General features: G+C 50.4%; 8 protein-coding genes across 8 annotated transcripts; 4 read left to right on the top strand and 4 right to left on the bottom strand.

Moving 5' to 3' along the window:
* Window positions 1-1,424: 1,424 nt before the first annotated feature.
* Window positions 1,425-2,716, bottom strand: N7457_006104 (histone H1/H5 family protein; the record flags this gene model as incomplete). Its single annotated transcript, XM_057177148.1, has 7 exons — window positions 1,425-1,544; window positions 1,611-1,829; window positions 1,883-1,965; window positions 2,106-2,236; window positions 2,353-2,375; window positions 2,532-2,557; window positions 2,653-2,716. The coding sequence occupies 7 exons, from the start codon at window positions 2,714-2,716 to the stop codon at window positions 1,425-1,427; spliced, it is 666 nt and encodes a 221-aa protein (XP_057031450.1).
* Window positions 2,717-5,169: 2,453 nt separating this feature from the next.
* fen1 (multifunctional nuclease RAD27) lies at window positions 5,170-6,597 on the bottom strand (the record flags this gene model as incomplete). The annotated part of the gene is made up of 5 exons (XM_057177147.1): window positions 5,170-5,691; window positions 5,751-6,312; window positions 6,373-6,377; window positions 6,448-6,533; window positions 6,585-6,597. The coding sequence occupies 5 exons, from the start codon at window positions 6,595-6,597 to the stop codon at window positions 5,170-5,172; spliced, it is 1,188 nt and encodes a 395-aa protein (XP_057031449.1).
* Window positions 6,598-6,870: 273 nt separating this feature from the next.
* N7457_006102 (uncharacterized protein) lies at window positions 6,871-9,273 on the top strand (the record flags this gene model as incomplete). The annotated part of the gene is given in 5 exon segments (XM_057177146.1): window positions 6,871-7,163; window positions 7,235-7,682; window positions 7,693-8,070; window positions 8,125-8,401; window positions 8,453-9,273. The coding sequence occupies 5 exon segments, from the start codon at window positions 6,871-6,873 to the stop codon at window positions 9,271-9,273; spliced, it is 2,217 nt and encodes a 738-aa protein (XP_057031448.1).
* A 629-nt stretch (window positions 9,274-9,902) lies between these two features.
* On the top strand, window positions 9,903-11,498 carry N7457_006101 (hydantoinase/dihydropyrimidinase family protein; the record flags this gene model as incomplete). The annotated part of the gene is made up of 2 exons (XM_057177145.1): window positions 9,903-10,221; window positions 10,282-11,498. The coding sequence occupies 2 exons, from the start codon at window positions 9,903-9,905 to the stop codon at window positions 11,496-11,498; spliced, it is 1,536 nt and encodes a 511-aa protein (XP_057031447.1).
* Window positions 11,499-12,057: 559 nt separating this feature from the next.
* Window positions 12,058-13,508, top strand: N7457_006100 (acyl-CoA dehydrogenase; the record flags this gene model as incomplete). The annotated part of the gene is made up of 4 exons (XM_057177144.1): window positions 12,058-12,262; window positions 12,331-13,246; window positions 13,300-13,409; window positions 13,462-13,508. The coding sequence occupies 4 exons, from the start codon at window positions 12,058-12,060 to the stop codon at window positions 13,506-13,508; spliced, it is 1,278 nt and encodes a 425-aa protein (XP_057031446.1).
* Window positions 13,509-14,309: 801 nt separating this feature from the next.
* Window positions 14,310-15,117, top strand: N7457_006099 (putative ubiquitin conjugating enzyme (UbcD); the record flags this gene model as incomplete). The annotated part of the gene is made up of 5 exons (XM_057177143.1): window positions 14,310-14,387; window positions 14,448-14,493; window positions 14,607-14,636; window positions 14,739-14,922; window positions 14,978-15,117. The coding sequence occupies exons 1-5, from the start codon at window positions 14,344-14,346 to the stop codon at window positions 15,115-15,117; spliced, it is 444 nt and encodes a 147-aa protein (XP_057031445.1). The 5' UTR covers window positions 14,310-14,343.
* A 1,029-nt stretch (window positions 15,118-16,146) lies between these two features.
* On the bottom strand, window positions 16,147-18,071 carry N7457_006098 (VOC family protein; the record flags this gene model as incomplete). Its single annotated transcript, XM_057177142.1, has 2 exons — window positions 16,147-17,824; window positions 17,896-18,071. The coding sequence occupies 2 exons, from the start codon at window positions 18,069-18,071 to the stop codon at window positions 16,147-16,149; spliced, it is 1,854 nt and encodes a 617-aa protein (XP_057031444.1).
* Window positions 18,072-19,819: 1,748 nt separating this feature from the next.
* N7457_006097 (18S rRNA pseudouridine methyltransferase) lies at window positions 19,820-20,643 on the bottom strand (the record flags this gene model as incomplete). The annotated part of the gene is made up of 2 exons (XM_057177141.1): window positions 19,820-20,296; window positions 20,362-20,643. 2 exons carry the CDS (start codon window positions 20,641-20,643, stop codon window positions 19,820-19,822), a joined length of 759 nt encoding a protein of 252 aa, XP_057031443.1.
* Window positions 20,644-21,021: the final 378 nt, after the last annotated feature.

The following is a 21,021-nucleotide window of genomic DNA, read 5'->3' as shown; positions in this document are numbered from 1 at the left end:
TTTTTACTCCGTACATTATATTGTTGACTCTGTTCCAATTTCTTTGCCATTATTGCCCTGGAGGCTGGGGGGTTAATAGGCTGCTGCATAAAACTCGGATGGTCCCCGTGCGAGCGTATCGCATCATCTCCTTTCATGATTTCCGTCCTCTGTTCTCTCTTTTTTAGTTTCTATGACCTGATCATGCCAAACTCATTGGACCGTCTCTAACTGCGTCTATTGCCCGTTCAGGTGTTGATGCAAGGAGGGTTGCACGACGCCCCCCGAGTATGGAGTTGGACAGCCAGGTATACAACATCAAAGCAGATCAGGAGAGAGGAAGCGTACAGTACGGAAGATACACCATCGAACATACAGCATACACAACATACACAGCATACACAGCATACACAGCATACACAGCATACACAATTCATACACAATTAATACACTGGCGTGGAGCCCAAGTGCCGGCCAATGACAACGTCAACAGGCCTATCGGGTGTCCCTGAACCAGGTCCAGACCGAGTTTATGCCATCAACACAAACTTATCAGAGTGACTACGAAACATTCCAAAAATAGGGCTCCCCATATTAATGAAATCATCCAGGGGAAATTCTCCACTCCATACACGTACTAGACATGCTGATTACCGCGTTCAAGGAGACTCTGCTCGAGGCAATTTTGCAATATAAATTGGGCTGGACTCGTGGCCATCGGGCATCATCTGGGAAACGGCACAACACCACTCCCCAAAGGCATGTACAACATACAACATACGTAGGTACAACTATGGCTTGTGCTCCATTAATTTCCGAGTTTCTTGTTGGCTTTGTATTGGGCGCTCTGATCTGGTACCTAAACGAGACGGGAGTATCTCTCGGATGGAACAATAGCACACATCCTTACAATCTAGAGACCAGAGCGACTGGAGAACTCCCTTGGAAGCAATAAGGAATAATCGCATAAGGGCCATAGACCAAATGATCCAAGGGTCAAAAGCATAATACTGCCAGCATAAGACTTAGAAGCCGGGATCTACATTTCCCGGAGCCACGCGGTTAACGCGACAGTCTACCAGTTCCAAAAACAAAAATTCGACCAAAAGAAATTTGAATTCCACAATAGTAACAAGGGAATTGATCAAGATATCAAGAGAATACGAAAGACCCCAGTTCCCCATTGCAAACCCCACCGCAGGACGCCGTCCCTTTGACTTGGGAAAGAAGCAAAGCCATCATAACGAAGATCCCCCAAAAAAAAGAGAAAGAAGAGAAGCAAAAACAAAAGACGCAAAAGAAACCATCAGAGTCAGAGATCAATGGGTCGAAAGAAAGAAATTACAAGAGAAGAAAGAAAATCAGAGCCAGGGACTCCCCCTGGAAATGCGCACGTGAAAATATAGGGAGAGCTGGACCTGGTGAAAAAGAGGATGGCAACCCCTCTATTTCTTAGCTGCCCGCTTTTTGGGAGCTGCCCGGGTTGGTGGCGGGGCGGTGTTCTTGGTGATACGACCAGACTTGGTCTTTCCCAGAATCTTGGGCTGCTCGATGATAGCAGGAGCCTAGATAGTTCGTCAGTCACAGGTTGATCAAGGGTGGGATGGACTGAGCATCCGGGATAGACTTACGGCGGCGGGAGTCTTGCGGACCTTGCCAGAGTTAGCCTTGGGCTTGGTGGCTGTCTTCTTAGCAGCAGGAGCCCTCTTGACATTGGGTCCCTTCTGGGCAGCCTTTGCGGGAGCAGTCTCCTTGGTGGCGGCCTTCTTAGGAGCGGCCTTCTTAGGAGCGGTCTTCTTGGTAGTGGTAGCCTTAGGGGCAGCCTTCTTAGGAACAGCCTTGGCGGCGGGCTTATATTGCAATTAGCAAAAATCACAGGAATAGATCCTCTATGAGAACTTACCTTAGCAGCGGGCTTCGAGGCAGGCTTAGCAGCAGCCTTGACTGGGGCATCCTTCTTTGCAAGCTTCAAGGGTCCCGAGGGGCCTAAACCGCGACATGTCAGATAAATGATCATACGACGAGAGACACCATTCAAATCGCATGCAGCGAATCGCAGCATTTAAAGAGACCCGTGCAAAACATGATAGACTCGATGCGCAGTGGGCAAGGTGGGTGAAACTTACCCTTGGGCTGGGTGAATTCATTCTTCTCAACGCCGGCCTTGATAGCCTTGTTGAACTGAGAGTCGAAGACACTCTGGGAAGTGACGTTGATCTTGTTATTAGACTGCACGTACTTCTTGATAGCCTGACGACTGAAATGGGGAGCAAAGGTTCAGTTAGTGGCTTGTTCTGTGATAAAATATTGCGAGCATCCAGGTCGCCAATTCCAGAGGCATCGGCGACGAGGGGAAACCAAAACGACACATACCTGCTACCATTGCGCTCCTTGAGCTATATGCAATAAGACCCGTCAGTAATGAGGACCAACAAAAAATAATCATTGGTTTTGTTGTGATTGTCCATGCCCAAAGGCAAAGACGTGTCACGGTCGGGCGCGACCTGAATCACAACAACCAGGTTGGCTCGCGCCGGCAGTGATTAACTTACGCTGACAATAGCATCCTTGATCATATCTGTATCAATCGAATCAGCAGATATTCGCGACTAGAGTGATGCCAGTATCGCGTTTACGCGATGTGGTGGTCATCCACGATCAGAGATGACATACCACGGTAGGAAGTGTGAGTAGCAGGAGCCGCCTTCTTGGACGCGGTGACCTTCTTGGGAGGCATGATTGAAAATGATCTGAGATGACAAGGGTGAGGATGAAGAAGTCCAAGGAATTATCAAGATGAGAAGATTTTGAGAGAGAAAAAAAGCGTGGGAAGAGTTGTGGGAGCAGAAGAGGAAATAAAAGAGCAGAAGGGAAAGGGTAGGCCGCGGGGCATCCGTGATTTATAGGCGGCCGGTGTTGACACAAGATCAGGAGAAAAAAAAGCACGGATTTCTATTCATTTTGATTCTGTTTCTAAGCTCATCGTCGGGTTCTCTCTTCTTTTAATTAATGTTCTGTGCTTCTATTCCGTCTTGCTGTTGAGTTATTTGCTTCACTCGCGCGTCTCAACTTGAAGAATGGTGAAGGCGCCGCATTCTCGCTCTGCTATATGGAATACTTTAAATCGCTGGAATACTTTAGTTGAATGAGAAGCTAAATCCAAGTACACAAGACCTTATAGAAGCATAACGCGATATTATATAGTGGCATAGACTGGTAGACTGGTTCTTCAACGCGTCCTTTTCCCCTCAATGGAAATCGCGCATCGGTCTCTCTTTTTCTGGATTCTGGCGCTTAGCCCATATCTTCCAAGGACTAAGGGTAAATCCTTGTCACCTGGCACACGCATTCCAATGGCCTGGAGGAATCAACCTATTCATCTTCTTTTTCTGGGCCGGATCTGGCAGTCCGTCTTGTGTGGAGGATCCAGAACGTCCCGGTGCAAAAGAAAAGGCACGGGGCTCTCATTCAGCCTACATGTAATGCTGTAGCTGTAGAGATGTGTCATACAACCTTCAAAACTTGACCCGTACTGGATATCGAGTCTGCTTGCGTTGGGGACCTGCATCACCTCGTGCTGGTCACCCTTGCCACCGAGCTGAACTCAGATCAAATGGTCAACGTCCATGGTCCAACTCGTCGATGATGTCGATAATTTCGAGATGCTCGTTGCTTAGCAGCTGTTGCTCCGTCCCCGACTATCTGTTTAGCTTCTGTGCTCATCTGCTTTTCCTCTTGACGCGTTATCCGCTTCTGTGTAAACGATAACATTCACATTGGTGTATATGTGCCAGATGAAGCCAGAAAGAAAAAAAAATCGTTGTATATTGATAGACATCATATCATTGTCGATATGCTCCAACAATTATAATTGTTGGAGCGAAATGAAATATTTATACTCCATGAACCATGATCATGACTCGATATATATACTCGAGTCCGATATAGCAACCGAATAATTCTTCTCTATACCACCAAACTAAATCATATAAGCTACCACTGATAGTTCCTGCCAAAGTCTCACAGCAGGCCAAGATAGCCCTGAGGCCCAAGTTTGCTCAGAAACAGGGCGGCGTGCTGGTATATATCAATCCCAAGAGAGGGGAAACTCTTCCACTGCAACGCCACAACCTGACCACATCGCGATCAGCAGACACAACCAATAAGACACCGCAGAGACACGCAATCCCACCATTCCTTGCTGATATGCACTCCTAAAGTTATCGAAAATAAGTTGGCCTGAGATCGACCCCGCGTAGTGCTCGTCCAGACCCAACGTTGGATGTACACCGTGGGAATCATCCGAAGAACACATTTAATCCCAAGAGTCAAACGAAACAGGCAACAATAAGGCAGGTTGCTCCATCCAACTCTCCGCATGCTCTCATCCCGTATGATTACGATCATTGGTCCATCAGCGTGGTTGTACGATGGGGATCATCTGCATCCGCAACCGGCGCGTCGAATCAAGAGTCGATTTGTTCAGAACGCTGATCCTGCACCACATGGACTCCTGCTGCATCGATTAAGGGCTTAAATTGCTTCTGGTAACTGGTGCCAGCATACAGTGCCTGTATTCAAAGTATTTGCTGCTTTGCTTCATGAAGATCAGTTGGGGTTTGTGTTCTGGGACCCGAACCGGTCTCGCTAATCGGGCCCGATCTATACAACTTAGTACGCGAACCATCGATATTGATACCCCTGCAACGCCAACATCACAACATGCAAGAAGAAACTTCGACAATCTAAACTTATAGAGAACACACGGAAGGTACTAAAAATACTTTTTATAGACATTTCCATCCATTGTAGCGGTGAGGATCAGACCGATCATTTTGGTATGCTCTAATTGATCCTGTCTGATCCTGGCGCACAAGGGATTGGAGATGGTTACTAGAATAACAAAGAAGTAAAGGAATATAGATCTCTCAAGTTCAGTTTCAAATCAGCCCACCTTTTGCTATGATACACGGAACTTCATGCCCAGTCCCGATCCCCGAGGTGAAATGAGGGATCTCCGCATGAAAGCAGACAATGCATAAGAAATGATAAAACAAAGATACCACAGAACGCCCACGCCAGTTTAGCTCATGTTAGATCGGCAAAGAATTTGTATCGTAAGTTGCTTTCTTGACAGAAAGACCAGCAAGGCTGCCGGTTCAGTCGAAAGCATCTCTCGTCATAAAGGGACTAGGCCGCTCCACGCGGCTTCGCCTTGGCTTCCTTCTTAGCCTTGGCATCTTCCTTCTTTTTCTTCTTCTGCTGCTGAATCTTCTCATCGTGTTTGCGCTTGAGAGATGCTTTCTCGTCCTCGGTGCGGGCGACGGGCTTGAAGAATCCCTCGAGTCGGGACTGTTGCGCGGTCTTGAGGTTCTTCGACAGACGAGCGGCACCGTTGCGCACACGGTCTTCGTTGAAACCCTTGTCTCCAACCAGGAACTCAATCAGACCATCAATGTTAGGAGCTTCCCACTTGAAGTCGCACTCGGGGTGATCGGCAGGCCGGACATCGGGGTTGACGAAAAGGTCCCGCGCGTCTTGGTATGGCCAGTCCTCAGGGACTACGAATTTCTTCTTCGGGTCGTTCTTCATGTACTCCAGCACTTTCTCAAGAGACTTGTGCTCCTTGATCAGACCGAGAGCAGTGGTGGCTCCCACCTTGGGGATAGGTTCCAGGTAATCACAGCCCAGAAGAATGCAGAGATCAATGAACTGCATGAGAGATTTAGTTAGCAATTGTGGTTCCGCGTGCCATACCCAGCAAAATTCACCTGTGGGCGATCCATATCGAGACCCTCAAGGGCTCGGTCCAGGTGGATCTCCTGGATAGGCTCCTTGCGCTGCTCACTGAACGTCAGGTGGCGCAGAAGGATTGGCGACTCAAAGCATAAGGTATCCATATCCTCCGATGCAGCTCCGTAAACCTTACCTGCACGAGCCAAGACAGCACACTGAGCCTCAGCTTCCGTCGGGGCAGTGATGTAAGGAATTCCCATCAGCCCAAGAAGCTTCTTGCATTCAGCATTGTGTTCACGGGTGACACGGACTGTCCGTCGCGAGAACTTCTCGATATCCTCCGCAGTTCCAGTTTCCTTGGCCTCTTCGTGGGCCTCGGCTGCTTCAGCCTTGCGTGCAACACGCTTCGCCAATTCACCGGACTTCAATTTCGGTGGGGCGCCGTCGAAAACGTAAAGAGGTTTGATGCCGTTATCCACCATCCGCAGAGTACGGTAGAACATGCCCATCAGGTGAGATGTGGTCTCACCAGACTCACTCATGAGCTGTTGACCTTCCGAGCGCACGGCGATCAGGAAACTGTAGATGCTCATGGACCTATTTCGGGTTAGCGACGCGGGATTAATGAGCTATAACGACGACGATCCGATGACGTACGCATCCTAATTGAGGCAATCCCGTGTCAGCATCTGGAAAATATATTTGGGGTTATGAAACTCGCGTAAGACATACAATTGCGACCTTGCGGCCGAAGTGATTCTTGATCTCGCCTGTCTTGATTGCATCGGGGGCATTTTCGGAGATCACCTGGTACAGATCTGGTGGTTATTTAGCATATAGCTATGAATAAGTAGAAGTAAGCCACTTACGTTTAATACCCATTTTGACTTTGAACTGAGGTTATCTCAGGTTGAAATTCCGTGTCGGTGCAGAGGTTAAGCTTGAGCTGCCGCAGTTCGCGAACGCGCTGGGCTGGAAGCGCGACACCATTTAAGCCTAAACGGGGATAGTGCATCACATATCCACGTGACTCTATATGCCTGAAACTCTGCCTTAATATGCATGTATGCCTCAGGCGCCCAACCGGCTATGAGTAATTCGGGCCAGAACCGGCCGGCATGAAGCTTTCCCGACCCCGCCTTTATCTTCCCCGGAATGTGTCATGCGGAGGATGAGTACAGCCTCCACACCAACATGAAGCGGAATCGCATTCAATTCGATGCTAATGGCGAGTCTGTTTCTCCTCCACAATGTGCATTCACACCAGAGGATCGCCCTCACCATGTCCCGAAGATTTCGCGGCGGATAAGAGCATGTACCGAGTGTAAGCGGCATAAGGTACGCTGTGACATGAAGGCAAGTGACTCAGTGTGCTCCCGGTGCCAACGCATGGGACTAGAGTGTATTGTGAACAAAAGTCTTCAAACATTACTCGAGGATGAAGCCGAGTAAGTCTCTTGTCTTCATTGTTTACATTTGTTTACCTCTATAAGGTTGCTAATTGCGCCGGGTGCAATAGTTGGAAATCAATGATCGAATCAGCTATGACAGACTTACTCAGAAAGTCACAACTACCGGAGCTATCATATTATCAGGGAGGAGGTGGTTCGATCGAGACACCTTCGAACAAGCGAGCCCGGAAAGACTCCACCGTTTCGATCGATGATAGTAGACCTGCGCATTATAATAGAACCGAGTCGATCGACGATGCATTAAGAAATGGTACATCTTCAAGGTCAAACTATGGATTCTCCCAACAGCAGCCACGATATGCCCTGGACCGCGAGGAAACTGGCGCAGCCTCACTGGTCACAGCCCCGATGGGCAGTCTATACGAGGTGACGCAGCTCAGTGAAAACCGCGAGAGCTCGCCTGGACAACAACTCGCTCCAGATCAGGTATTAGTCACTGATCTCATCTCGCGCGGAGTGGTCGACATCCAGGAAGCGGAGGAGCTGTTTTTCCCAGTTCGACCAGGTACTCAACCGCTACCTGTGGGATGGAGCCTTGCTACCACACAAAGACTTGACATCCGTCCGACGATCATCATCAATGCTCTGTGCTGCCATCCTGGCCGTCACCGCGCTTCACATGCCAACCAAGGAACGCGTGTTTGATACATGCTATACCGAGTTCGCAAGATTAGCCTCAGAGTCCATGTTAGACCATCATCATACTTTGGATGATATCCGAGGACTGTGTATTGGAGCCTTTTGGCTTGCAGATGTTAGTTGGAAGCTCTCTGGCTATGCAGTCCGTATTGCAACGGAGCGCAATCTCCATCAGTTCTTTCGCAAGGCCACACAGGGATCGCCAGAACACTTGGAGCAGGCGAGGCTGTGGTATCTCCTCTATGTGAGTTATTATTAACGGAAAAAGATGTCATTAATTTTGCTCATACTTCTTCAGACCTTGGAACATCACTTCTCTATTGCATATGGCCGACCGCCGATGATACACGAAGATGCCAGTATCACCCAACATAATATCTTGACACAGGGTCCATCTGTATCACAAGGAGATCTTCGACTCCACAGTCAGGTTGATTTATTCATCATTCTCACTCGTATATATTTTTCATTCGGCCCTGATGTCGATGTAGAGGTCCCCGAGAGCGATTTCCCTAAGATCGATCAATACGATGTTGATATAGGGAATTGGAAGTCAGCATGGCTTCCAAGACTTGGTAAGACCTGACACCTCAACAGACCAATACCCCATCTAACAATTTCTATAGCGGGGAGCCGTTATGTCGGCGCATATCCCTACAAGGCTGTATATATGCACTATCATTTTTCTCGGCTCCAACTGAACTCAGTCGCCCTACGCACATACCACTCATCGACCTCCTCAGCAAAAATGTCATTCGAACGCAGGAAGCGTGCTAACCTAGCTGTTGAATCAGCCATTGCGACTCTCCAGGTTTGCCTGGACGAGCGAGATATCCAATTGGCACTCGTCGGCGTCCCACTATATCTCCACAGCATGATTACTTTTGCAGCAGTCTTCCTGCTCAAAATTGCCGCCAAGATTTGCTCGAATGGAGCCATCCCCGGGAGCCATGGCAAGCGAACCTCAATTGCCTCGGCAGGACTCAATGTTGACGTGAGCTATGTGCGTGTTCTTGTCGGCCGGGTCGTGGATCTCATGGTATCCTGTAGCCAGCGGGCGAGTGAACGTCATCTAAGCCACCACATCGCTCGGGGACTCCGCAAGATGCTGACGGGGCTTGAGGAATGGGAGAAGCGCACTACTGGTAGTCAACAATCCATGGGACCAAGTTCACAGGAACCTCTCTTCAAGCCAGTGGTGATTCCAGGAGCCCAGACGCTGGGTGAACGTGACACGATCTTGAATCACCCGCCTCCATTGCTTGGAGTGGCGCCGCTGTCCGCTGAACGCAGTAATGGGTTCGAACCTCCCTTGACACCGGGAAAGCAGGAGACTGGTCTGTCTGAAGGCTCGATTGATCCTATGATGGCGGATTTGTGGGGATTTGACGAGGATTATTTCCCCACAGGAGTGTTTGACTTCCTTCAGAGTCAGATGCCGGCGTGATCTACCCTGCCCATGTAGGGTTGGAATTCGTTTTCTCGATTGTTCTATTTGTACATAGTAATAGCGGCCTACGATTAACGACCATAGTTGTTGCAGTGAATATGGATAATAGAAACATAAATTTAGAACTACTAATCAAGTTGAGCTGTGATCTGAATGATTTCCCCTAGGGACACCAACCTGTGGGGCTGCAGGGATTCTAGAATGTTTGTGTTAGATGTAAAGGTAAAGGAATCTTCTCCTAAATGAACATAGATCTCTTCAAAATCAAGTCCATTTATTCAGCCAACGGGACTGCGACCTGCAACATAGTGTCCACCTCACCCTAGCCATTCTCCGATGACACACGATCCTCTTATCTGCACTTCTCCACCCATTTGTAAATTACTCGTTAGATAGGTATCAAGTGTGAAGTTTAGGAGCGAATTATATGGAAATCGGGGAAGCTAAATACGGTACTATGTATTACGCCAATACTTGACAACCGGAAGCCCTATCGCGATGCTACGGTGCGGGGTCTATAAATCAACACGGCAACGCAAAGCTGACACTCAATCCCATCAATTTTCAAACCAGCATTCTGTTCTGCTGAGAGAATTGAGGTCTTAACTCAACTTATAAAGTTCATCATGTCGTCTCTTGAGATCAAGTTCGATTGTGTGGTGCTGAATGGCACTGTTGTCACAGCCACCGACGTTGGCCGATATGACATTGGCATCAAGGATGGGAAAATCCATCTGCTTGCACCGGCTCTGGCGTTAGCAAATGCCCCTGCTTCACGTGTGATTGATGCCGAGGGAGCATATGTTACGGTATGCTTAGGACACCCAACCATCTACTGGAAAGCTTTGCTGATTCGTGAACAGCCTGGAGGCGTGGATGCGCATGTCCACCTTGCAGAACCGGAGCTATTTGGCAAAGGAAGAAGTATCGACGATTACACCTCAGGTAGGCATTTGAATCTTTAATTTGACAATGGATCCGCCATTGATACGAGTATCAACTTAGGAACTCGCTCTGCCATAGCGGGTGGTACAACTACCATCATAGCATTTGCTCCACAGGAGAAGACAAATCCATCCCTACTGGGCGTGTTAGATGATGCTCACAAGAAGGCCGCCGACAATGCATTCTGTGACTACTCTTTCCATATGATTGTCTCAAACCCAAGCCAGCAGGCACTTGATGAGTTCCCTATTCTGCGAGAACGGGGCGTTTCATCTGTGAAGATCTATATGACCTACGAGTCCCTGCAATTGCGCGATAAGGAAATCCTAGACGTTCTCCTACAGGCCAGGACACATGGTATCACTACAATGGTTCATGCCGAAAACGGAGACATGTTGTCTTGGATGACGGAGAAATTGGAGGCACAGGGGCTGCTTGCGCCGAAGTACCATGCCACTTCTCGTCCACCTCTCCTAGAGGGTGAGGCTACAAACAGAGCCATTGCGCTTGGTCAACTCATTGGAACCCCAATTCTGATCGTTCATGTATCATCTCAGCAGGCGACCGACTGCATTAGAGATGCGCAGACACGCGGTCTCCCAGTGTACGCAGAGACTTGCCCGCAATATCTATATCTGACTCGAAAGAATCTTGATCAAGATGGATTCGAGGGAGCTAAGTGTGTCTGCTCGCCTCCTCCGCGCGATGGTCCTGAGGACTTGGAGGCTATTTGGCGAGGTATGAAGAATGGTACCTTTACCATCCTATCTTCCGACCATTGTGCGTTTCTGTATAATGACGCAGAGACCGGCAAGAAATCAGCAATTACAGAAGATGCGCCACTTGGTCGTTTCCGGCATATTCCCAATGGATGCCCAGGTGTCGAGACGCGATTATCTCTAGTATTCAATCAGAACCGTCTCCGTCCAGAGCGGTTTGTTGAGCTGACGAGCACAAATCCGGCCAAACTCTATGGATTATACCCGCAAAAAGGGGCGCTCATCCCTGGTGTCTCGGACGCTGATTTGGTCATCTGGTACCCTGAATTGGATCCGTTCCCAATCACCAATTCATCTCTCCATCACGCTGCGGACTACACCCCATTCGAGGGCCATGAAGTATCACAATGGCCTCGTTATACTCTGTTGCGAGGAGAAGTGGTATGGGATCGCGATAACGGAGGTATTACTGGCAGAAAAGGTTTCGGTCAATTCCAGCATCGCACACGTAGTGCATTCTGCGAGGAACTGCCTCCCTGGGATGTCTCAAGCTTCTAGGGCAGCCCGGAGGACCGAGAATATGCCGAGCATGATTCCATCTAGCGTTCCATTTTCTATGTTGTGGCTTTGTGAGAGCGTGAACAATTATATTACTTATCTTGCCTACTTTAGGCCACACGCAGCATTAAACCGAATCCTATGTGTTATACACATATTTTGCTCTCCATACGTAATGGTGTTGAAGTTGTCTGGACCATCTCGGCGCTTGGCATACCGCCGCCCCAGTTTCGCCCCAGTTCCCACCGACAAGCCGAAAAAGTCCGAACCGGTCCAACACACGGAACCGAATAGCAATTGCTCGGAGATTTGGTCGAATCAGATTGGTTTAAATCACCTTAAATAACCGGGCCGAGTACGCTTGTTCTTGCAATTCGACCAGTGCTGATACAAGGTACATTGCATTCGGTGATTTGGTATACCTCCAACTGGAAAACTGCCGAGGTCTTCCCGCCGTTAGTGCATATTTGATTGAGCTCCCCCGCAACAATTGCTCGATAACTTTCGGTTCTCTCTCCACTCTGTACATTCTCTTGCACACATATCTCCCACTTTAGCCATGATGAATCGCTCCCTTCTCCGCGCAGCTGTGCGCTCAATCCAGGCTGGTCCTACCTCCGTGGCAGGCCGCCGATATGCCTCTTCGGCCGTCTTCAATTGGGAAGATCCCCTCGCCGCCGCCGAGTTGTACACAGAGGAGGAATTGGCTATTCAAGAAACAGCACGCCAATACTGCCAGGATAAGCTGGCCCCCCGGGTCTTGGGTATGTCTTTTGTGTCTTCTTTACTTTCACTATGAAACGGTGATCTGACGTCAATACCTCCCTTGCAGAGGCCTACCGCAACGAAGACTACGACCGTCGAATTCTACTCGAGATGGGTGAGCTGGGCCTTCTCGGTGCTTCAATTGAAGGTTACGGGTGCGCCGGTGTGAGCACCGTGGCATCGGGTCTCATCACTAAGGAAGTCGAGCGCGTGGACTCGGGATACCGATCGGGTATGTCAGTTCAGAGCTCGCTGGCCATGACCGGTATCTACGAGTTCGGCACAGAAGAACAAAAGCAGCGTTTCCTCCCAGATCTCGCCAAGGGCACACTCTCCGGTTGCTTCGGATTGACCGAGCCCAACCACGGCTCCGACCCTGGCTCCATGGAGACCGTGGCTCGCGAGCACCCCACACAGAAGGGCGTCTACCTGCTTTCTGGCAGCAAGACTTGGATCACCAACTCCCCCATCTCGGATATTGCGCTCGTGTGGGCTAAGCTCGAGTCCACCGGCAAGATCCGCGGATTCATCGTGGAGCGCTCGCGAGCCACACCAGGCACCTACGAGACCCCCGCTATTAAGAATAAGAGTGCCCTGCGTGCTTCCATCACTGGCATGATCCAGATGGACAACTGCCCCGTGCCCGCGGAGAATATGTTGCCCGATGTTGAGGGCCTCAAGGGTCCCTTCACTTGCTTGAACAGCGCCCGTTTGGGAATTGCCTTCGGCGCTATGGGTGCCCTGGAGGACTGCCTTGCCCGTGCCCGCGAGTACAGCTTGGACCGCAAGCAATTCAAGGGTAACCCACTTGCCAAGTACCAGCTTATTCAGATGAAGCTGGCTAACGCTGCTACTGATGCTGCTTACGGAACTTTGGCTGCTGTTCAGGTGGCCCGTCTTAAGGATGCTGGCAAGGCCACACCCGAGATGATCTCGATGATCAAGCGCCAGAACTGTGATCGTGCGCTGGCTAACTCTAGAACGTAAGTTATCTTGTCCCTTTTTTCCTGGTTGACCCTACTGACATTGGTATTAGTCTGCAAGAAATCTTCGGTGGCAACGCCGCCAGCGACGAGTATCACATTGCCCGTCATGTGGCCAACTTGTTTGTGGTGCAGACCTACGAGGGTCAGAGCGATATTCATGGTAAGTCATTCCTGCCTGATTGTGTTGGGCCGAGGCTGATGCATCTCCATAGCATTGATTCTGGGCCGTGCCATTACAGGCAAGCAGGCCTTTGTCTAAACATAAAAAGAATGCCTTTTGTACATAGAAGATATCCCAATGAAACGTTTTATATATCTGCCCGCAATTTTCCTAGCCACGTACTCCGTAGTCAATAAGGAGATGCCCACCAGAGGAGCGAGGGAGTGTATGATCTATCAAACCGCCGTTCCTTCCTATTTGGGCCAAGCGGGATTTTGCGGGCGCCTCACCCGCACGTGACATCATCGAGGGGCAGTGTATTGGTATTTGGCGTAATACCGATTTTCAATACAGAGGTATAGTGAGGGCTGAATATGCACATGTGCCTGGTGTAGGGAGGCAGTGCTCAATATAAGGTTGAAATATCAAATAGCATATTCTAAGATCTAGCAAAGTGTCTCTAGCTAGAGAGCACTTTACATTTAGCAGACGAAAATACTGAGGCATCTGTCCCTGGCATCCCTCATGGAGATGGCTTTACTCAACCCCGCCATATGACATACCATGGAGTTGAACCGTCACCTAGACAGCTGCTTCAAATAATGCGACAATCAAATCTGATTCAATGAACACTGAGATTCTCTCTGCTTCTGCTTTCTTCTCCATTCCATTCATAGCCTCAAACAGGGTCAGCCCTGCGGGATCATGATGTGTCAGTGTGGCGCCCGGTATTGGGCCGTACAATACGACAGAATCGATTCCGCCCACCTGGGGCACTTTTCCCCCTCTTGAGACTCTCTTCTTCCCTCTTCTTTTCCACACAAAGACGTAATCGTAAGTCGACTGACTTCCTCTCTCGCTCGATTCAATAACTGACGATCATCATCTAGTCCTTTTTTTACTTTCTGCAACTTCTCTGCACTCTTTGCTCGTCATGGCTCTCAAGCGTATTAACAAGGAACTCACTGACCTCGGCCGGTAAGCTTATCCTGATACTATCATCTGCGCTCTCATTTGAATGACTCTGACTCTTTATAGGGATCCACCCTCTTCCTGCTCTGCTGGTCCCGTTGGAGATGATCTGGTATGCACACTCGTTTCTTCGGTTGGCGCCATGTGGCGGGGCACATCTGCCCTGACCAGGTTGCATGATATCAGTAAGGGGATCATGAATGACTGACATCGAATTTCTTGTAGTTCCACTGGCAAGCGACTATCATGGGTCCTGTAAGTTGTTCTTCTCTATTCTCTGGGGGACCTTGGTGAAGGCCATCTGTCCGCAAGATCTAGAGTCATCATCGGAGTCATCATACTAATAGATATCTATAGGGCGACTCCCCATACTCTGGCGGTGTCTTCTTCCTTGCCATTCACTTCCCCACCGATTACCCCTTCAAGCCTCCTAAGGTCAACTTCACCACTCGCATTTACCACCCCAACATCAACTCGAACGGCAGCATCTGTCTGGACATCCTGAGAGACCAATGGAGCCCCGCTCTGACCATCTCTAAAGGTGAGCACTACCCTCCCTTTTCTCCTTTGCTGCACACAACTAATCAATCCATCAGTGCTGCTCTCCATCTGTTCGATGCTCACAGACCCCAACCCTGACGATCCTCTGGTGCCCGAAATCGCGCACGTTTACAAGACCGATCGGCCGCGGTACGAGGCGACAGCCCGCGAGTGGACGCGCAAGTACGCTATTTGAGTGAAACGACAAATTTGATTCCTCCTTCGCTTCTTCTGTCTTCTGCTCTCTTACCCCAATAACCCTCCTTGCGGCCCCTATCTCGCTCGACCACTTTTTTTTCTCGGTGTTATCTCAACCCTTCTCGCTCTGCATCTTTCCGCTTTCCTCCCGCTCTAGATTGAGAATGCGCGAAAGCCTGGCGTACCCATGGTCGTAGAAACGTTTTCAGTTTTTTTCCCTCCCAAACTCTGTGTTCATTTCAAAATGTTCTTTTTTTTCCCTTGCGTGCGCGGGCTTCCCTGCTTTCGTGCGTAACAAAAAAATATTCATTTGCGCCGGGTTTGTTCTTGTCTTATTGGGTTGAGTTTCTGGGACTTTTCATATCCAACGATCCTTATGACCAAATTCTCATGCATTCATGGCATCCATTCCTCTTTGTTTCAACGCTGGTTCCTGCCTGTGTTTCTAGGATTGAAATATGGACTCTGCCGAGTTTTCTCCGGTTCCTTGACTGCTTCTTTTGCTTGCACTAGGCACTTTGGACTCGGTGGGTAATGCTCGAGGGTGTCGGAGAGTAGTCTTGGGCGTGAGTGGTTCGAGATCGCCGCGTATTGTGTATCCTGTGTCTAGGGGCCTTTTTTTTTCTCTTTTTTCTTATAGCACAATCCAGGCAGGCCCGTCTCTGTGTTGGGGATCTTTCTGGGAAAGTCGTAACTTGTAATTTGGACATCGTATAGCCTGTATGGATCAACTGTAGCATCAACTTTGAACTCAATGAAATGCATTCCAACTGCCCAACTCCCAACTCCATATATATATATAGTATGTAATGTATATCTATGCAAATGCAAATCAAACCAAATTAATAATGGAAACATCCCACACCACATCTGTCGTATCGAAATATCCCCCGAAATCACACTCCGACTCGAAGCCCGAGCAAGTCCAGGAACGGAAGAGAAGGTAGGGAAGAGAGAATGCAGAAACTAATACCCAGTCCCATCCAGGACCAGACCTATTCTAGTGCATCAGCATCAAGAAACCTAATCATGCAACTTGACTTCCCCGCCGACTCCCAGCCCGAGATCCCTCGGCCTTCACCGTCCTCTGACTAGCCCTGGAAACCTGACTCACAGAATCCGCCGGCCGAACTGGCTCGTCAACTCGCGAGCTCTTGGACCGCGAGGAATGGGAGCGGTGCGAGCGGTGCGAATGCGTCGACCGTGCACCCACTTGGCTGATCGAATCGTCGGGACTGACAACCGAGTCCACGTCGAGATCGACCACGCTCTCCGGGAGAGGCACGTTGCGTGCCGAGACGTACGACTCCTTCCCCACTCCGTCCTTGCTGTGGATACTCGGGCTGGAGTAGTATGTGGCGGAGGAGCCGGCGGGGAGCGGGATGTTGCGTGCGGAGCGAGTGGACGATGCAACGCTCACGTTGTCTCTAGCTTGGCTGGCGTGAGACCGGTGCGACTGCGAGCTTTGGTGGCTCTTCTCGGAGCGGTGCGAGACGACGGACTCGTAGTCGTCCGTGCTGTGGCGACGGTGAGTGCTCGGCGCTTTGATCGTCGAGGAGCTGTGGACGCTGCTGGGAGCGCGCGACCGCTCGTCGTGGTAGCTGCTGATGAAGGTTGAGGGGGCGCAGGCGCTGCGCTGCTGCGAGGCATTGCTGGCGGGCGGGTATTCAATTGCGCGAAGAGGGATGTCCTCTGGGATACTGTAGATGCTTCCTTCTGAGGCGCGGCGGGGGTTGTCGTGCATGTACTCGGTGCCTTCGTAGATTGTGCTAGCGCGCGGGTTTTTGGAGGTCATGCTGCGTGTGAGGGTGGAGCGGGGGATTGAGGCGGTGGTGTAGGCGCTTTGTGGTGGAGGGGGTGCTTCGATTGCGCGATATTGGGATTGTTGGTCTTCATTGCCGAAGAAGGATTGCGCCGCGGCTTTGATTTGAGGGAAGTTCGAGGCGAACTGCGCGGGCGAGCGTTCCGCTTCTTCGGACCCCGATTCGCCCTTGACCATTGCGTAGGCGATGGCTGCGCCGGCGGCGGCGCCAATGAGCGTGCCGACGATGGTCTTGGCTGCTTTGGTGCCGTCATCGGCTTTCGGTGCGGGCATTTGCACAGCTTGCACGGTGTATGATGGTGGTGGCGGGGCTTGCATATGGTGGGACATGACACTTGGGGGAGAGCGCTCATAGGTTGTGGGTGCTCTGGAAACCGCGTGAGACCTGGCCTCAGATCGGACTTCAGATCTTGCTTCGGACATCGCCTCTGATCTTGCGACGGATCTTGCTTCTGATCTTGCTTCTGATCTGGCGACGGATCTGGCCTCAGACCCGGCTTCGGACCGTGGGGGTGCGACGCTCTCTGCCTTGAGAGTGCTGGCTTTGCTGACAGAAGTGGCCTTGCTGACGGAAGTAGCTTTGCTGACGGTGCTAGCCTTGCTGCTTGCCTTGGAGACCACTGAGCGGTTGGAACCCTCCAAAAGAGCCATCGTCGGCCCACTGGCTGTGGACACAGTGGAGGCAGCGCTGGGCCGGTACACGGCTTCAATGCTGTTGCCATCGAAGTCGATGACGGCAGCGCTGAAGTACCCGGAGTGCGAATCTCGCATTCTGGGTTCGCCGTGTATCTTCGCGCCGGCTTTTAGGGCGCTTATGAAGAACGAGCCGACTGCGTCTTTTGACGGGGCTGGAAAGGCGACGTGGACTGCGCCGGGAGGGGCTCTTTTGGAATAGGTTAGCTGGCTTTGTTCGAAGATCGGGGGCTTTTTTAAATGTTTGATATTTGGACTCACCCAGGCTTAGTCTCGGTCATCCAGAAATCAGCAGGTTCCCCCTGCTTCTGACCGAACCCTATATAGTCGTCATGTCTACCAATGAACTGATACCCCAGTGGCTGTAAACATGATAAGAAGAATGAGGTAGAGGTCGGAAGGTGGGAGACGGTCAGGGTGATATGCGAGACAGGCATCGTGGAGGTTGAAGCCGACGAGCTAGAGGACTAGCACGTATAGAGAGTGAAGAGTAAAGATGTGAAAGAAACGAAGGTAGATGGACAGAAAGCAGGGAAATTAAATAGACCTATGGAGGATATATACGGTGAGCGAATACCTATAAGAGACCGGAACTATGACGCCAGGAAACGAGGCCACATGAAGCCTCACCTTGAGCCAGTCATAGTAGAATGCCGCATGACTCTAATCCAGAAACAGGGGACGGAAGCAAGCTAGCAAGTCCCGAAATCCTGCCCAAGCTGGCTAAAAGGGGTCATCGCGAACACCGCATGGCTGCTCAGGCTCTGGGGCCGATAGTACGTTGGTGGACACTGGGACGTGTGATACCTGTATGGAGACCAAAGTCCAAACAAGTGGGCCACTCAGGCACGATTTGACCAAAGATCAACTGCACTGTCCAGTCCCCGATCGAAAGATCTGCAGTGTCGGGACAGTTGAAACACTGTGCCATAACGCGGCCACCGTGCAATAACGAGGCGGACCAAGGCAACCAACGTATCAACTTACCCAGTGACTGAAGGCCCAAAGGCCGAAAAGGCAAGTCACAATTGTCAGACCAAGAAACTCCTGCTCATGGCTGCTTTCGGATACCTCGGGGCCCAATTCTGCGCAAGGTGAAACGCTCTATGGCTGGAGGGGTAACCGAATGGGTCTCTGCCAGGTCATCGCGGGGAGCCAGTGTGGATTCTTGTTGGCGGATGGAGCGTCTGTTCGGGATGCCCTGAGCGACGTGCAGCAACCTACGGACATTAAGTGGGCTGGTTGCTTACTTGTTCCTTTTGGGCGAGCAAATGGCAGTCTGGCGAGTGGAGGGGAAAAGAAAATACTGCAGTTGCCCTTGGGTAGTGGTGCTGACCGCCACTAGATACTGTGTTTGAGTCACGATCTTGCAGTCTTGCAAGGTCTATTTTTGTATTTTTGTGATAGGTGAAGAATGAATTACGAGTTCACGAATGGCATTTAAGAAAATATTCTCCTCGGTGTATGGGGAGTACTCTGGACAGAGGTACAACGGTAGATGGTATAGTTGGGCGATGGGCAGAAGTGCATCTCTCGCCACCGGGTCTCCGATTCGCGAATTCAGAGTGAGGCGAGAGGGCTAATTGCATGCCACGTACCCCATAGAGGGGAGAGACTAAATATTCCCTATTACCAACCATCGTCTTACATTGTACGTGATCCCAATTCAAAAAAATAAAAAAGCCATATTTGTATTGAACACAGAAGTTGAAGATATGTGTCTCAGAGTCCAACCGAATGGCCCCCGACCTATGTGCTGTTCACTTTTTCTGGTCTACGCATCGTAACAGTCGAGGTTGAAGCTGTGTGGATGGAAGCAAGAGGGATCAAGGACTGGCGAAAAGGAACCAAATGCCATCCGACCCGTAATGTATGAGGGGAGAATCCCGGTGCTCTCTCAGCCCTAACAACCTGGGATGAAATCCCGATGCTTGGTAGCTGCCCCGTCCAGTATCCAGTATCCCAACAAGAAAACAGAGAGACAGAAATGTTGAGAGAAGTGGGCTCTTCAGAAAACGGCAGCCGAAACACCTAAACAAGAGATATGCGGATGGTACCCTCGTTTCGTGTGCAACTCAATCCCCCGTCCAAAATTCGTAGTTTGGTAAATGTGCCGCCAGGACAGGCGACAGAAACGCGCACTCTCTGGGCGCGATTTATATTTTAATGGATTTTGTTGGACTCCTCACAGGATATCCCAGACCTCTTCAGCGGCATGGCAGAACTTGCTGCAGGCAACACTGGCACTGAGACTGTAATTGCTGATACTGATGGTTTCATCCTTGAATGAATCGGCGAAGTCGTCGTGTCCCTTGGCCATAGCACCGACGAAAATAGCAATGCTCTCATTCGGCTTCAATGTTTCCAGGTAGTCCTTAGTACGGACCACGGGTGCCTCGAAACTCATGGTGACCTTGCGGCAGTTGGGCGGCAGGTGATCGGTGATTGGGTTCTTGATAACCTTCAGAAGCTTCTCCTGTGAGTTGGTGGAGCGGATGGAGAGCCGGTGGAGCAGCTGGACCATCAGACCGGCAAATCGCTTGAATGTTCTCGGAATGCGGACCGAGGGGTTCACTTCGATCAAAACACCCTTGGCAGTGTGAATGAAAATCTGGAGACGACCAGCCTTGTTCACGGGGGAATCGAGAAGGGTAAGCAGACACTACGGTGGGTTAGTTCATATTCTGGTTTGCACTGTCTCTGGCCACTGGCGATGTTGAATCGTACCTGGTGGGTAATATCCGGACGAGCTTCACTGATGTCGCGGTTCATCTTGCGCATGATACCAATGTGCTCATCACTGTTCAAGAGCGAGAACTTCTCATCCTTGGTTCCTCCACGTCCGCTCGAGACGGCCTTGTAGGTTTCCAGGCTGGCATTAGAGAGAACGACGATCAAGCGCTGAGTGTCCTTGTCGTGGGAAGGAATCGGAACATGCTGTTCTGCGACGAGCTGGGGGAGCTCTGGAGGAGGACAGGACTGAGTCCCTGGAGGCAAGACGTTAGACATTTTGTCAGGGGGGAATGCATGGATTTAGGTGCGGGGAGGGGTAAGGGGAGGGGAAGAAGAAAAGACGAATCGGGGGATGTGACGAAAAAAAGGATTAATTGGCTCAGCGATCTGTCACACGGCCCAAATCAAGATTGATCTAGAAGGAGCGTGTTTGCTGGACAATCCAGCTTTCCATGTACAGAGGATAAAAAAACCACCGGGTGTGTAGGAATAGAAGTAAGGGGTCCAACTTACTGGCACGCTTTCTCTTGCCTGCTGCTTGCTCCTGATCCGACATGATTGAAGGCGGTGTTGTTGGTACAAGGCGGTGTTGTGGAAGAAGAAAAATTTGGGAAAAAAAAGGGAAGCGGGACCCCAAAGTCGGGGAGATCCCGG

Source organism: Penicillium paradoxum (assembly GCF_028828445.1).
Source record: "Penicillium paradoxum strain IBT 22861 chromosome Unknown utg000005l_segment0_segment0, whole genome shotgun sequence".
Taxonomy (NCBI): domain Eukaryota; kingdom Fungi; phylum Ascomycota; class Eurotiomycetes; order Eurotiales; family Aspergillaceae; genus Penicillium; species Penicillium paradoxum.
Note: the sequence above shows the minus strand (reverse complement) of the source record. Positions and strands in the feature narration are given on the sequence as shown.